Source organism: Sarcophilus harrisii, chromosome 3 (assembly GCF_902635505.1).
Source record: "Sarcophilus harrisii chromosome 3, mSarHar1.11, whole genome shotgun sequence".
In the NCBI taxonomy this organism is placed as follows: Eukaryota; Metazoa; Chordata; class Mammalia; order Dasyuromorphia; family Dasyuridae; genus Sarcophilus; species Sarcophilus harrisii.
The window spans coordinates 166,012,361-166,026,990 of NC_045428.1; the positions used below are offsets into that span (position 1 = coordinate 166,012,361).

The 14,630-nt window shown below is 34.8% G+C and overlaps 1 protein-coding gene across 1 annotated transcript in view; it reads left to right on the forward strand.

The window, feature by feature from the left end:
• Positions 1-1,004: 1,004 nt before the first annotated feature.
• The window catches only part of F10 (coagulation factor X), a 30,058-nt gene continuing 16,432 nt past the window's right edge, over positions 1,005-14,630 (forward strand). Inside the window, exons 1-4 of the mRNA XM_003765712.4 lie at positions 1,005-1,205; positions 9,754-9,914; positions 10,912-10,936; positions 13,208-13,321. Coding sequence (XP_003765760.1) covers positions 1,136-1,205; positions 9,754-9,914; positions 10,912-10,936; positions 13,208-13,321 — 370 coding nt within the window. The 5' untranslated portion in view covers positions 1,005-1,135. The remainder of the gene's footprint in view (positions 1,206-9,753; positions 9,915-10,911; positions 10,937-13,207; positions 13,322-14,630) is intronic.

Genomic DNA, 14,630 nt, shown 5'->3' on the forward strand with positions numbered 1-14,630 from the left:
TTTACTATGTATATATAGAGATATTTACTATATATACAATATATTTACTCTCTCTCTCTATATATATATATATACAAAATAAATATGAAGTGATGCTTGAAGTGGAGGTATATATATATATATACACACACACATATATGTCTACAAACTTTATATATATACATATATGTCTTGTGCATATCGTGTACATGTACGTACAGGTGCACATACATGCAATGTATAGTTTCTTCATTAAGTTCCCATTAGCAATGAAATCCTGGATCCTTTCCAATAAATATACATAAGCATATGCACACATATCTGTATATATATAATGTCTTTTTGGCTCCTCAAATAGCAGCCAAGCCAACAGGATGTTTAATCATTTTGTGGTCCTGTTTGACTGTGACTCCATTTGGAGTTTTCTTGGCAAAGATACTGGAATGGTTTGCCATTTCCTTCTCCAGCTCATTTTGCTCTTGAGGAAAACTGAGTTAAACAGAGTTAAATGACTTCAGTTCAGGGCTGAATCTGAACTGAGGGAGATGAGTCTTCCAGACTTCAGGTCCAGTACTTTATCTGCTCGCCCACCAGATGCCCCAAGCCAAAGGAAAAACTATGGCATTTATGTACATGGACGCATCCATACACAGGTACCTGTATGGTATAGATGCTTAACCATGTTGTTTCTCCAATAGAATTAAGCTCCTTGAAGGCAGGACGTGATTCATATTTCATATCCTGGATGTCTAGCAATTAATAGACTTAAGAGACATTTAATAAATGTTAATTGAGTTTTCTATGCCTCTGAATTGCTTTTCCCTTGTCATCAGGATCCAGGCAGGGGTAGGATAGCAGAGTCATGGATTTATAGCTGGAAGAACTTTAGACCACCTCGTACAACCTTTCTCTGCTCCATCTAAGAGATGAGGAAACCAGCAAGGGCCGGCGTCTTCCTCCACCCTTTTCATCTGGCCCTGCCTGCCTGACCTCACCAGGAAGCCCCATCCACCAATCAGACGCCTCATCCGACTTGTGATGATAAATAGAAGGACAACAGAGCGAGCCAGGGAAGCCCAGTGTGAGCTGAACCTTGCCCCAGCCAGCCCGCAGCACAAGAGGCAGAGCAGCACTATTCTTTTCTCGGCCAAAGACTATGGCAAGCCAGTTGTACCTCCTCCTCCTTGGCACCTCTCTGGCAGGCCTCCTGCACCTCGGGGAACCCGGTAGGACCCTGCTCTTTGACATTTCTGTTTTTGCTCCCAGGTGACTTCATCTTGAGATGAGGATGGACCTCTCCCCAGAGGAGGCGGATGGGGCAGCGGGTGTCATCTGGGCAGCTTGGGAGCTTCCTACTCTATGTTTCAGCCCCTTTTCTGATCCGAAGCAGTTCAGCTGCTTCTCTAGGGGAATAACAGTGGGAATAGTGCTGGGTCCAGAACCTGAATCCCGGCTCCGCTACTGACTTTGGTCAAGTGAATTCTTTCTGGACCTCAGTTTACTCATGTATAAAAAATATAGGATTTGAACCAGAGGGTCTTTAAAGTTTCCTTTCAGTTCTGAATTTATTACTCTATTATCCTCTTTCTGAGTGGCATCTGAGAATAATAACCCTGCTTTGACTACCAGGAATTGAGAAAAAGTCTTTCCTGTCTCTGCCAAGATTTTGATGAGAAACAGAAGGGGGAGGGGGGGGAATGGAGAATGACAGATGGAGGGTAACCACTAGAGAAGTGGCAAACAACAGGAAGAAGGCTGACTCAATCAGGGTCCAGATTAGACAAGGCAGCATGGTAAGGTAGGACGATGACTATTTGGGGGTCAGGAGCATCAGCTCTGATACTACCTGACAAGTCAAGTAGCCTCTCTGTGCCTTGGTTTCCTCATCTGTGAAATGAAGGGATTGATCTCTATGTTTCCTTTCTGTTTAAATCTTTGATGCTAAAATAAGAGAAGTTGCTCTGAGTTCAATAGGGAGCTCACTTCCTAGGAAAAAGACTAGCAGAAGAGAAGAACTCATGGAAGGAGAAAATCCAGACAAATGCAAGAAACTAGGGTGAAAGGGGCACTATATATCTGAGCTGAAAACATAAGGGAGTTGTTTTTGTTTCCAGCAAAATGAATGAAAAGGTAAAAGATGAGCAGAGAACTTGTTAAGGATATATTTTTCACAGAAAGCTCTATCCTAAGCAGGCACAAATTTGAAAACTAAAAATCTTCATGGAGAGTTTATTCTCCAGGAAACATTATTTGCTACACAGAATAAATGAATTAAAGATAACATCAAAAAAAAAGATAAGCAGAGAATAAATAGAACTGATTGACAAAATGTCCCATGCAAAAGGGAACCAAAAATATAAGAATGAGAACCTAATAATAGTAACAACAATGACGCAACAGAGTTGGCAAAGTGGGCATTAATCCATGTGTTAGATAGGATGTGATAAAAATAGTGACTGGGGTGCCAGCAACCCACATAATAGGCTGTAAAGAACACTTTAGAGAAGAAAAAAATGAAATAAAAATGGAAAGAATTCTTTACTTTTCACAAAATACTTATAAACCAATCATCTTACAACAACCCTGTGAAGTGGATGGGGCTGCTAACATTTCACAAATAAGGAAATCGAGACTCAAGAGAGTTTAAGTGACTTATCCTGAGTCATACAACTAATAAACAGTGAACATGGGACTTAAACTCCATGTTCTAATTACAACTGTTCTTTCTACTATACAATTCAACCATGCACTGTTGGTAAATACCAGGGGATAAAAGCAGTGTAGTTAAAGTCTATGCCAATACACTTTCAATTAACAAATAATTCACATTCCTTCCTGCACACAACCCCAGGTACATCTTCCTGAAACATCATTTTTTTTCATGTTATTTACTCTGCCCAAGAAGCTACCTGGCTCCCTACTATCTCTTAGATAAATTCCAAATTCATTATCCTAGCATTCAAGTAGATCTATAATATAACTTCACTTTACCTCATTCAACCTTATCTTTCATTATATTTCATAACATATGTTTTCCATTCTAACCAAATTGGTCTCATTGCATCCAAATATACCATTTTCATTCACATTTTCTTGTGAATTTCAGACAAGAATCTTGCCACTTGGATTGTCCTCCCTTTTCAACCAAATCAAATTCTATCCCCACTTTTAGGACAACTGATTTAAAATTGGAATAGATTTCAGAATGTCATCTAGTCCAGTTCTCTCTTCTTACAGATAAGGAAACTGAAACCCATAAAGTTTAAGTAATTTGTCTAATACTACACAAGTGATTCTAATTCAATATTGAACTCTAATCTTCATAACCTTAGATAAAGATAACTTTAGGTAATAAAGTCATACTACAAGAATTCAGCTCCCACATCAGACACTAACTAGACAAATTTCAGTTTCCTCATTTGTTAAAATAAGCATTGTACTTTGGTGAATAAATGCTCTACAGATTTGAGCTATTATCACCATGCATAGCCCTTACTGTCCGTAATGTATTTTAGTGCTTGACTATATTTAAATACACATTTTATTATAAATTATTTAGCATAGTTATCTAACAATTTCAAGAATATCAGTCTGGTTTCCCCAATAAAATGGTAAGCTTCCTGAGGGCAGGCAATGTATCATATATATGTGATCCTGAACAAAGTTAGCATAGCACTGAGCACATAATAGGTGCTCAGGAATCAAGCTTTTAAAAAAAATCATTTATTTTAATACACATTGTTTTATAAATTATGTTGGGAGAAAAAAAGCAGGACAAAAAGGGAAAAAACAGAAAAATAAGTGAACATAGCATGTGTTGCTTTACTTTCAATCTCCATAGTTCTTTTTCTGGATGCAGATGATGTTTTCTGTCCAAAGACTATTGGGATTGCTTTAGATCACTGAACCACTGAAAAGAAGCAAGTCTTTCATAGTTGATCATCACACATTCTTGCTGTTATTGTATATAATGTATTCCTGGTTCTGCTTATTTTATTCAATGTCAGTTCATGTAAATCTTTCCAGGCCTTTCTAAAATCAGTTTGTTTATCATTTTTTATTGAACAATAATATTTCAGGAAACAAGATTAATTCAATTGAATTGAACTGAATTAAAAAAAAAAAAGGAATGCCCTAGAAGGTTATTATTTTGACTCAAAACAAGTATCTGAGGCTAGATTTGATTTTAAATCTTCTTGAATTCTGGCCAATATTCTATTCACTACACTAGTTAGCAGCCCTCAGCCTGGATATGGCTGTGGATAACGTTGCTTCCCATTTTATGTAGGCATCACCATCTGCATGACATGTCATGGACATCTCCTCCTGCCTGATAATTCAGTTCCATTTAATAAGTATTTATTGTGTCATACAAAGTTAGAAGAGGAAAAATCAGCATGGAATAAATTGAAGTTAAAGTAATCAGAGAATCTTTGTGAAGAAAAAAGAATAGACATTGATCTTGAAAAATAGGTCCAGGATATGGACAAATTTGCCCAATTTGTGATATTGGGCAAATTACTTAAACTTTATGAGCCTCAGTTTCTTTATCTGTAAGAAGAGAGAACTGGACTAGATAACATTCTAAAGTCTATTCCAGTTCTAAAATAATTGTCCTAAAAGTGGGGGAAGAATTTAATTTAGTGGAAAGGAATCCAAAGGTCAAGACTCGTGTTTGAAATTCACATGAAAATGTGAATGAGAATGGTATATTTTGGGTACGAAGAGGCTAGTTTATTTGTAATGGAAAACATATGTTATGAAATATAATGGAAGATAAAGTTGGATGAGGTAAAGTGAAGTCATATTATATAGATACTTGCATGTTAAGATAATGAATTTGGGCAGTGGGAAAACAGAACTAGATTTGGAGCCAGATGATCTGTACTTCACAATTTTGAATTAAACTAAAGAAAGTTTCTGAAACCTACATGTTAGCCCAATGATACCATTGCTCAACCATTGATTCAAACCTCAGAGAAAAGGTTCCACATATGCCAAATATTTATAGGAACAATTTTTGCAATAGTAAAGAATTGGAAAAGCAAGTGAATGCCCATTGTTTACAAATGACTAGACAAATTGCAATATGTGAATTTTTTTTGGAATATTGTTGTGTCTTTAGAAATGACTAATATGGAGAATTTAGAGAAACTTGAGGAAAGACTTGTATGAACTTACAGAGTGAGGTAAGCAGAATCAGAAAAAAAAATTACCCAATTACCACAATAGCACAAAGGAAAATGACACTGAAAGAGTGCTGGTCTGAAGTGAGGAAAATCTAAGTTAAAATCTGATCTCAGATTCTCACAATCTGTTTGGCCTTGAGCAAGTTACTTAACTCTATTTGCCTCCATTTCCTCATCTGTAAGCTGAAGAAGGAAATGGCAAGCTACTCTGGTGTTTTTGCTAAAATTCCCAACTAAACAACAATATTCCACACATTGAATCCATCAGCTCTCTGTCAGGAGGTGGGTACCATTGTACAGCATTGAGGTGATAGAATTTTTAAGTCTTTCAAAATATGCCATTTTTACAATGCTATTGTTTTTTGTTTGTTTGTTTTATGCTGAGGCAATTGGGGTTAAGTGACTTTCCCAGGGTCAAACAGCTAGGAAGTGTTATGTGTCCCCACCTAGCTGCCCCATACAATGCTATTGTTAAAGTAAAACTTCTGTTTCTGTTGATTTCATTCTGCTTAAATTTATAACCATCTCCCCAAGTTTCTTATATCATCTTTCCTTTCTTATGCACAATAATATTCTATTACATTCATACGTGATTGTTTGTTCAGCCACTCCTCACTTGAAAGGCACCCCTTCCTTTAGTTTACAATTTTTTGTTACTATAAAAAGAAGTACAAGAAAGACTTTTGTACATATGAGTCCTTTCTTTTTCTTTTTTCTTTTTTGATCTTTTGAAATATATACCTCAGAGTGGTGTTGATGAGTCTAAAGACATATGCAAGTAACTTATGGAACATCATTCCAAAATGTTTTAAAGGTATAAGATAGAATTTCTTTTAACTGTGATTATTTGTTACAAGGGAAGGTTTCTCTCTCTGTCACTTGGTAGAAAGGTTGGTCAGAGGCAGTCATTGGGAAATAACACTATTTTTGTTCCAACTTTGCCATTGCCTAGATAAATGACTTCAGACAAATCACTTTCCTCTCTTTCTTTCATCACTTTACTTCAGTTTTCTCATGTGGAAAATCTGTCAGGTAATATTCCTTTTGCTACATACCTCACAAGGTCATTGTGAGGAAAGTGCTTTACTTACTAAAAAGTTTTGTATTAATACTGTAAGTGGAGGGAGACAAGAAAGTTTCCAACATAGATGCAAAAACATGAGCAATAGCAGAGCTAAAAATGAACAGAGTTGGTAATGAACATGGTTGGAGTAGCCAATCACTGAGGTAGATAATATACATTAGTGAACTAGCAGTTTAATGCTAGAAAGGTAAACTGTGAATGAATTGTGGAGAACCTTGAATTCTAAATTGAGTAACTAGATTCTATAGACAAATAAAACTGCTTGTTCAGTTTTTTTGTAAAAGACATTAAAGAATAGGTATTTAGGAAAATTAAAAAGCAGTATAGAGTAGTAGCTAGAAAGGTAGCTTAGAAGGCAATCCTGCAAGGCAAACCCAAAGATCTGGGTTTATGCCCTGCATCGGATATATATTAATCATGGGCAAATTACTTAAGCCAGGGACCCTGGGAACTATCCAAGAATACAAATTAATCTACATTAATTAATCTACATCAGTGGAGAGAGTTTTCATACCAGGAGTTCTCCCATATCAGTCAAATCACTGATCTGAATCCAATAAAATGGTAGTAGAAAAAGAAAATTTGGAGTCACAAAAGACCAGAGTATGGGAGAAGAAAACATGCTATTGTAGCATGCGATGATAAGGATTTAGATAAGGATAAATTCAATGAGATGAAGAAAGGAAGAATTTCTTATTTTTAATTTAATTTTAAAATCTCTGATTTTTAAATATCATTTGAAAAAAAGTAAAATATTTATTGAAAAATATTTAAAATAAACAGATTTGCAAGTATTATTATTGTATAATGATTCATACCAAAGTTTTATGATGTCTATTTGATAAGAAATAAAACACAATTAAAAAATTTTTAAAAACAACAAAAGTAAAGAATAAAACAAACATGAGATTAACACATACCTATAAATACTATCTAGAATCATTTTAAAACAACAAATAATTTATGGAACAAAAAATAAAATAATTTATGGAAATAGCAAACAGAATAAATAAAAAAATTATTGAATAAGAAAAATGAAAATTTATAGAGCTAGCAAACATAAATAAAACCACTTATTGAAAATAAAATAATTTAAAGAGACAGCAAACAAAACAAATAAAAATAATTTGTGGAATAATAAAATTTAAAAATTTGTGAAACAAAATGCAATAATCTATAGATAATTCAAGCATGAGGTAATAAAGATTTAGAGAAGGATAGCCACAGTGAGAAGAGACAGGAAAGATTGAATCTAGGTGATATTATAAAAAAAGAATTACATTTTGCATAGTATATAAACTATATTTTTAAACCTCAGGGTCTTAAAGAATGTTAATTGGCCAAAATGTAACAGTCAATTCAGATGGGAAGATAAATTCAGTTTTTAACTTGAATAATTTTAAGGTTATGGAGGGAATCCAAGTAGAGATGTCCTGAAGATAATTCAAACATGGAACTGAATGTGAAGTGAGAGGGTAAACATTTCTCTTTAGGAATCATTCTCATAGATCAACCAAATCATTTCCAATGGTGCAGTAATGAACTGAACCAGCTACACCCAGTGAAAGAACTCTGGGAGATGACTAAGAACCATTACATTGAATTCCCAATCCCTATATTTTTGCCCACATGCATTTTTGATTTCCTTCACAAGCTAATTGTACAATATTTCAGAGTCTGATTCTATTTGTACAGCAAAATAACGGTTTGGTCATGAATACTTATTGTGTATCTAATTTATATTTTAATATATTTAACATCTACCGGTCATTCTGTCATCTGGGGGAGGAGTGGGGGGTAAGAGGGGAAAAATTGGAACAAGAGGTTTGGCAATTGTCAATGCTGTAAAGTTACCCATACATATAACCTGTAAATAAAAGGCTATTAAATAAAAAATATATATAAAAAAATAAAGTAAATTATCACCATCACCATCAAAAAAAAAAAAAAAAGGAATCATTCTCATAGAGGCAATACAAGAAATCATAAAACTGGATGGGGTTCCTAAAGGAAACAGATCAGAGAGAAAAGCCTAGAAGGTCAAGGATAAGCTGAGTGGAATGACCACATTTAGGAGATATTAAAAGAAGGAAGAGATAATAAGCTGAGTCAGAAAAGGAGCAACCAGGGAACTCAGAAAGAGGAAGCCTAGAAGAAAGAATCTTAACAATCATATCATTGAATTTCCTCACATTACAGATGAGATAACTGATACTCAGAAATAGTAAGTGAATTGAAGCATCATTACATGAAAGCCAAAGGAGGAAAGGATTTCAAGAAAGGAAGGATATCTAGCCATATCATATCATTCATTATTAATCCCTGGGTCAGAGCAAAGTGTTAATACTATAGGAACATTTGATTTGATCTTAAGAAATAACCTTAAGTGAAACTGTTGTACACAAGTCAGTCTTTAAAAATTGTTCTGAAAGTAACAGAGTCCCATTTTGTATTTATTGTATTTTAATCATTATGAACTACAAGGTAACTAAGTGAATAGAGTTCTGGGCCTTGAGTCAGGAAGGTCTGAGCTCAAATTCAGCCTCAGACACTTACTGTCTATGTGACTCTGAGCAAGACACTTAACCTACTTGCCTTAATCCACTGCAAAAGGAAATGGAAAGCTATTACCATATCTTTGCCAAGAAAATCCCATGGACAGTATCAGTGTACTATAGTCCATGGGGGTCACAAAATCAGACACAGTCGAATGACTTTTCAACAACAATAAATATTAACCGTTAGATTATGAGATCCTCAAAGCCAGAGACCATCATTTGTTGTTGTTGTTTGTATCTTCAAATAGACAATAGGTGACACACTGGATAATCAGGAAAACCTAAGACTAAATCTTCCCTTAGATAATTATTAGCTGTGTTACCCTGGACAAATCTTTTAAATATCTATTTGCCTCAGTTTTCTCAATTATAAAATGAGGATAAGAGTAGGTATCTCACAGAGTTGTTATGACAATTGAATGAAAGACTATTTGTGCAGTGCTTAGCACAGTACCTGGCACATAGTAAACACTACATCAGTCCTAAATATTATTATTAACCCTAGCACTTAGCACTGTGCCTGGTACATAGTAGGTGCTTAATAAATGCTTACTAACTGTCTGATCTCAGTTCAATTCTCCAACACAGGAGTCTGAAACCAGGATCTTAGATAGTCATAGAGAAAAGCATGAAATTCAGTTTTATACACTCATATTTTGCCCCATTAGGATTATTCCCAAAGAGGGATTTTTTTAGCCTGAATCTGACCTACTTTGTGTCCTCCCAGTTGACCTCCAGATCTATATTTTGTACCTTCAGGTCATCTCTACATAGACTCCCTCTACAACCTTAACCTTTACCAACTTTCCAAAGGCTGAGGAAAGGGCACCATGTCTCTCTGCTTTGAATAATGTACAATTGAGGTCTCAGGAGAAGATTTTGACTGATTTTATACCAAAATGGATTTTATATCACTAACTGTGTTTTGCTAATTATCTTACAGTTTTCCTAAATCAAGAAAAGGCTAACCATGTCCTGAAGAGGACCCGGAGGGCTAATACACTATTTGAAGAACTAAAGAAAGGAAATCTCGAGAGAGAATGTCTTGAAGAAACCTGTTCTTTTGAAGAAGCCAGAGAAGTCTTTGAAAACCAAGAAAAAACAGTAAGAATTAATGAAACTAACTAAATTAATTAAAGGATTAACTAATTTTGTGCTCCATCTAAGAGATTTTCAGTACACTATATTTGTGGGAGAGGTTTGTTTGGCCCCTTCGTCATGTTCAGCTACATTTTTTTGTTGTTGTTCTTGTTCAGTTACTTACAGTTGTGTCCAACTCTGAACATTTCTTAGCAAAGACACTGGCATGGTTGGCATGGTTTGCTATTTCCTTCTCAGGTTCTCAGATGAAAAAACTGTAGCAAACAGGATTGAGTGCCTTGTCCAGCGTCACACAACTTGTGTCTATGGATCAATTTGAATTTAGGAAGATGAATCTTTTTGACATAAGTCCTTACTCTCTATTTTACCACCTAACTTCTTTACTTGATATCAAAAGTACAGTGGAAAGAACAGTGGATTTGAAATCCACAAAACTGATCCTTAGTCCCAGCTCTGTCCTTTACCAACTGTATGAGTAACCTTGGACAAATTACTTCCTCAGTTTTCTCATCTGTGAAATGAGAGGATTGGACTAGATCATAAGATGTAGAAAAAAATACTACACGTTTACAATTGTATTCTTTTCTTGTCAACTGATAGACTAGTATTATTGAGATATAAATTCATTTCACATTCATCATACATATATTAAATGCCTCTTCAAGTCATTGGATGAGTACTGAACAAGAAACCTCAGAGAAGTTATAATACAATTTTTTTTATAACTTGTTGATTTTCAAGAAAGATTAAAAATATTTTTTTAATTATTATGTCAGTGGTTGTGACATTGTCTCACTTTCATAAAAGTAGAATGATTTTTCATTTTTTATTCACTCACTATCATTTGGGAAGGTCAACGTATGGAAAGTAGGAAACAAAATATCACTTTCAGTTTGTCTTAGTCCTCCAATTAGATTATCTTTCTTTAATTGTGTGAAAACATATGATGGTCTGTGCTTTTCTATTTTTCTAATCTGTTAAATCTATTTTTCCTCATCAGATGGAATTCTGGAACAAATATAGAGGTGAGTTACATTTAAATCTTATCTTTACAAGTAAGATAGATGCATATATAGGAATGGAATTTAATTTGAAAGAAAAGTAACTCCATCTTGGTTTTAAGCAATTACTGCTTAGCCTTAGTTTGATAGAAAAGAAAAACAATGTTTATCTGTGAAGAATGCCTGTTACTCAGTATCCTATTAAACAGATATTTCTTAACTATAGTTAATCATCTGTACTATATAGACCATCCTAAAAGTTTTAATGCAGTTTTAAAAAGTTATTTAAACTATTGAAAAGACTATACTAAGACTTTGGGGATTCTATATATCTTTAATCTTTCTTTAATGGATTGTACTATATATTACCTGTGTCCTGCTTTAATTGTTTAAACCATATATTATCCATGTCTCCTTAAAGCAGAATACTTTTAGTCCTATGAATTCGTGTTGTTCCTGTTAAGGAGGATAGTTTTACTCTCATATCTTTCTGGGTCCTGTTAGTGTAGCCAAGCAGATAAGCACTTCCTTTATTTTTCCCCTGAATAAAAGAAACATAAAAGAAGTGATATCTCCTTGTGAATCTACCTTGAACTGCAAGTAAAAAAAAAATATTGACTATTGATTGGATATCAGAATTTAGAATCAGAATCAGAATAAAGTCTTAATGTAGTGTTAAGCATATGGGCAACTAGATGGCAAAGGGGATAGAGCCCCAAATGGGGTTACAAAGAATTAGATGAAACTGAAATATCTGAACATAATATATGTATGTGTGTTCATATATGTATATTTGCTGTTCAACCATTACTAACTCTTTGTGAACCTATGGACCATAGCATGCTAATATTGTCTGTCTATAGAGTGTTCCTGGCAAAGATAGTGTAGTGGTTTGCCATTTCCTTCTCCAACTCATTTTACAGATGAAGAAATTGAGGGAAACAGGGTTAAGTGACTTGCCCAGAACCACACAACTAGTGAGTATCTGAGGCTAGATTTGAACTCAGATCTTCCTGACTCTCTCCACTGAGCCATTTAGCTGTCTCTGTGGGTGTATATATATATATATATATATATATATATATATATATATATATGTGTTGTTTCAGTCATGTCCATCCTTGGAGTTTGCTTGGCTATGTGTATATAATTGTGTGTTTGTGTGTGTGTGTGTATACAAACACACATACAAATATGTGAAATAGGGTAACAACTTCAGAAAAGGGAAGGAATTATGTTCTACAACACCACCATGTTGGTGACCTAGGACACAGTCTGTCCTGCTGTGCTTGCCATCAGCCAATCAACAAACATTTATCAAGCCCCTACTGTCTAAGGCACTATAGATACAAAGGTGAAAAAAAAATTACTTCCTGTCCTCAAGGAACTTGCATTTTAAGTCACTTTTTAAGATATACTGCAAATGAAAGGCATGGCCAATCCTAGACTCAAAGCCTTTTGCCCCGAAGTCTAGGTTATTGTTTTTAATTCTACCCAACACTTCCATTAACTCATTATTGGGTCTTAGGCAACTCAGTTCCTCTCTCTGGGCCTCAGTTCCTTAACTGATAAAACGAGGTCATGGGTGGATGATCTCAAAGATCTTTCTTAGCTCTTATAATTTGTGATTTTTTTGGAAAATAGAATGTCATTTGCAAGGAATCCTAGAGACTCATTATCAAAATACAATGGTGTCGATACTCCCTTAAGCCAAACTAAAACAGTGGATAAAATGCTAGGCATGGAATCAGGAAAACTTGAGTTCAAATCCCATCTCAGACATTTATGAGCTGTGTAACCCTGGATAAATTACTTTCTGCCTCAATTTCCTCAACTGAAAAATGGGAGTAATAATAGCACCAACTCCTAGGGTTATTGTAAGGATCAAATGAGATGAGGGTTATAAAGTACTTAGCACAATCCATAGCAAATAGTAGATGCTTAATAAATATTTTTTACTTCCTTTCTTCCCTTCACAAAGTCAAATTGTTTTCCTACTTCTGAATAGCTCTGCCTTTGGGTTGTGTTTCCAACCAAAACTTCCCTTTGGAAAGATTCAGTTCAGGTTAGGTATCCTGAATCATCAATCCCACATCCAAATGTGGAGTATCATAAGTACAGAGAGAACGTATAGCTATGACAAGGTAAGAGAGTAGCTGATGGAACTTTGTTGGGCACAGTTAGCAAGGTCATTGGGTTTGTCTGGAAGTGATATTGTCGGCAAAGTCAAGGAGTTTCCATTAGGGATGATGGAAAACCTTTGCAAACGTTGGTTTCCAAGACTTTTCTTTGCAGATGGTGACCAGTGTGAAAACAACCCTTGTCAGAATCAAGGGAACTGTAAAGATGGCCTTGGAGAATACACCTGCATATGTATGGAAGGATACGAAGGCAAAAACTGTGAATTTTGTAAGTCCTATTTATCATAGTACCTTAACATATTAACTAAGGAATAAGCAGTGGAGAAAAGGGATGAAGAAAAGATGGACACATAAGTTCTTAAATGCTGTGCCTTTCAGATTTACACATTACATTGAATACTTATCTATACTAATGGATTGTAGGAGTGGGGAGGGGAGGAAGACTTACAGAGAGAAGGGAAAAGAAGAGAGAAGTAGGAACTTGGAGGGAAGGCTAATGTATCAATAAACAAAAACATTTTCATCCAAAAGGTATTTTAGTATTTGTTTCTATTGCTAAAAAAAAATAGAAACAGATTACAGGTATCTCTTTCACATCATAATTTTTCTCATGATACTTTGGATATGGACTCTTATGGGTCACCATCAGAAATGAAATGGAAATTTGATGTAAGTTTTACAGAAGCCACAGACAACATGCAAAGGCCAGCAAATGATACAGAAAATTTTAGTAATTCATAAATTCATAATATATAATATCATATCATATCAACATATTTTACATTTAATGCCATAATAATTCAGACCTCTCTGGTATGAAGGAAAGGCCAAAATTTTTAAACTGATTTTCCAGATGCAGGGAAAAGAACAACATATCCCTAAATCCCACAATGTGGAAGGGACAACTATACTTTTAAAATATCTATAATGTCCCTAATTAAATAAAATAAGAAATTTGGGGCATGGTTGTATGTGCATTAAATATATCTTCTTAAGTATACAAATCACTTGTCCTTTAGACATAGTCTAACTTTGGAAGGACTTTTAGACAATGGAATTGTCAATCAATCAACAATCATTTATTAAGTACCTTGTAGGTACTAGGCACTGGTTATACCAAGTCAAAAGTTAAATAGTTCCTGCCCTAAAGAAGCTTACATTCTGTGAGGGAAACGATATACATATAAGAAAATATCTACAAGATAGATTTATGGGGTTCCATAAACATATTGTATTCACTCTTACTTTTGTGGTCAATGTCTTTATGGAGCATAAAATATTGCCCCAATAATGCAGCCTCCTTCCCAGTTAATAGATAGACTGCTTCCAGTGTTAAATATAAGTCCTCAAAGCATACATGCAAGCAAAACCAGAATAAAATATCAAAAGGCATAAAATAAGCACAAAAATATTGTAGAAGGTTACTAAGTAAATCTGGGGAAGGATTCCCATGGGGCACTGGAAAGGACATTACTCTTGGAGTCAGAAGATGTGTGTTTGAGTCTGGTTTCTGCTTACTTATCAACTATGCATCCTTGGGAAAGTCACTTTCTGGATTTTAGTTTCCCCGCTTACAA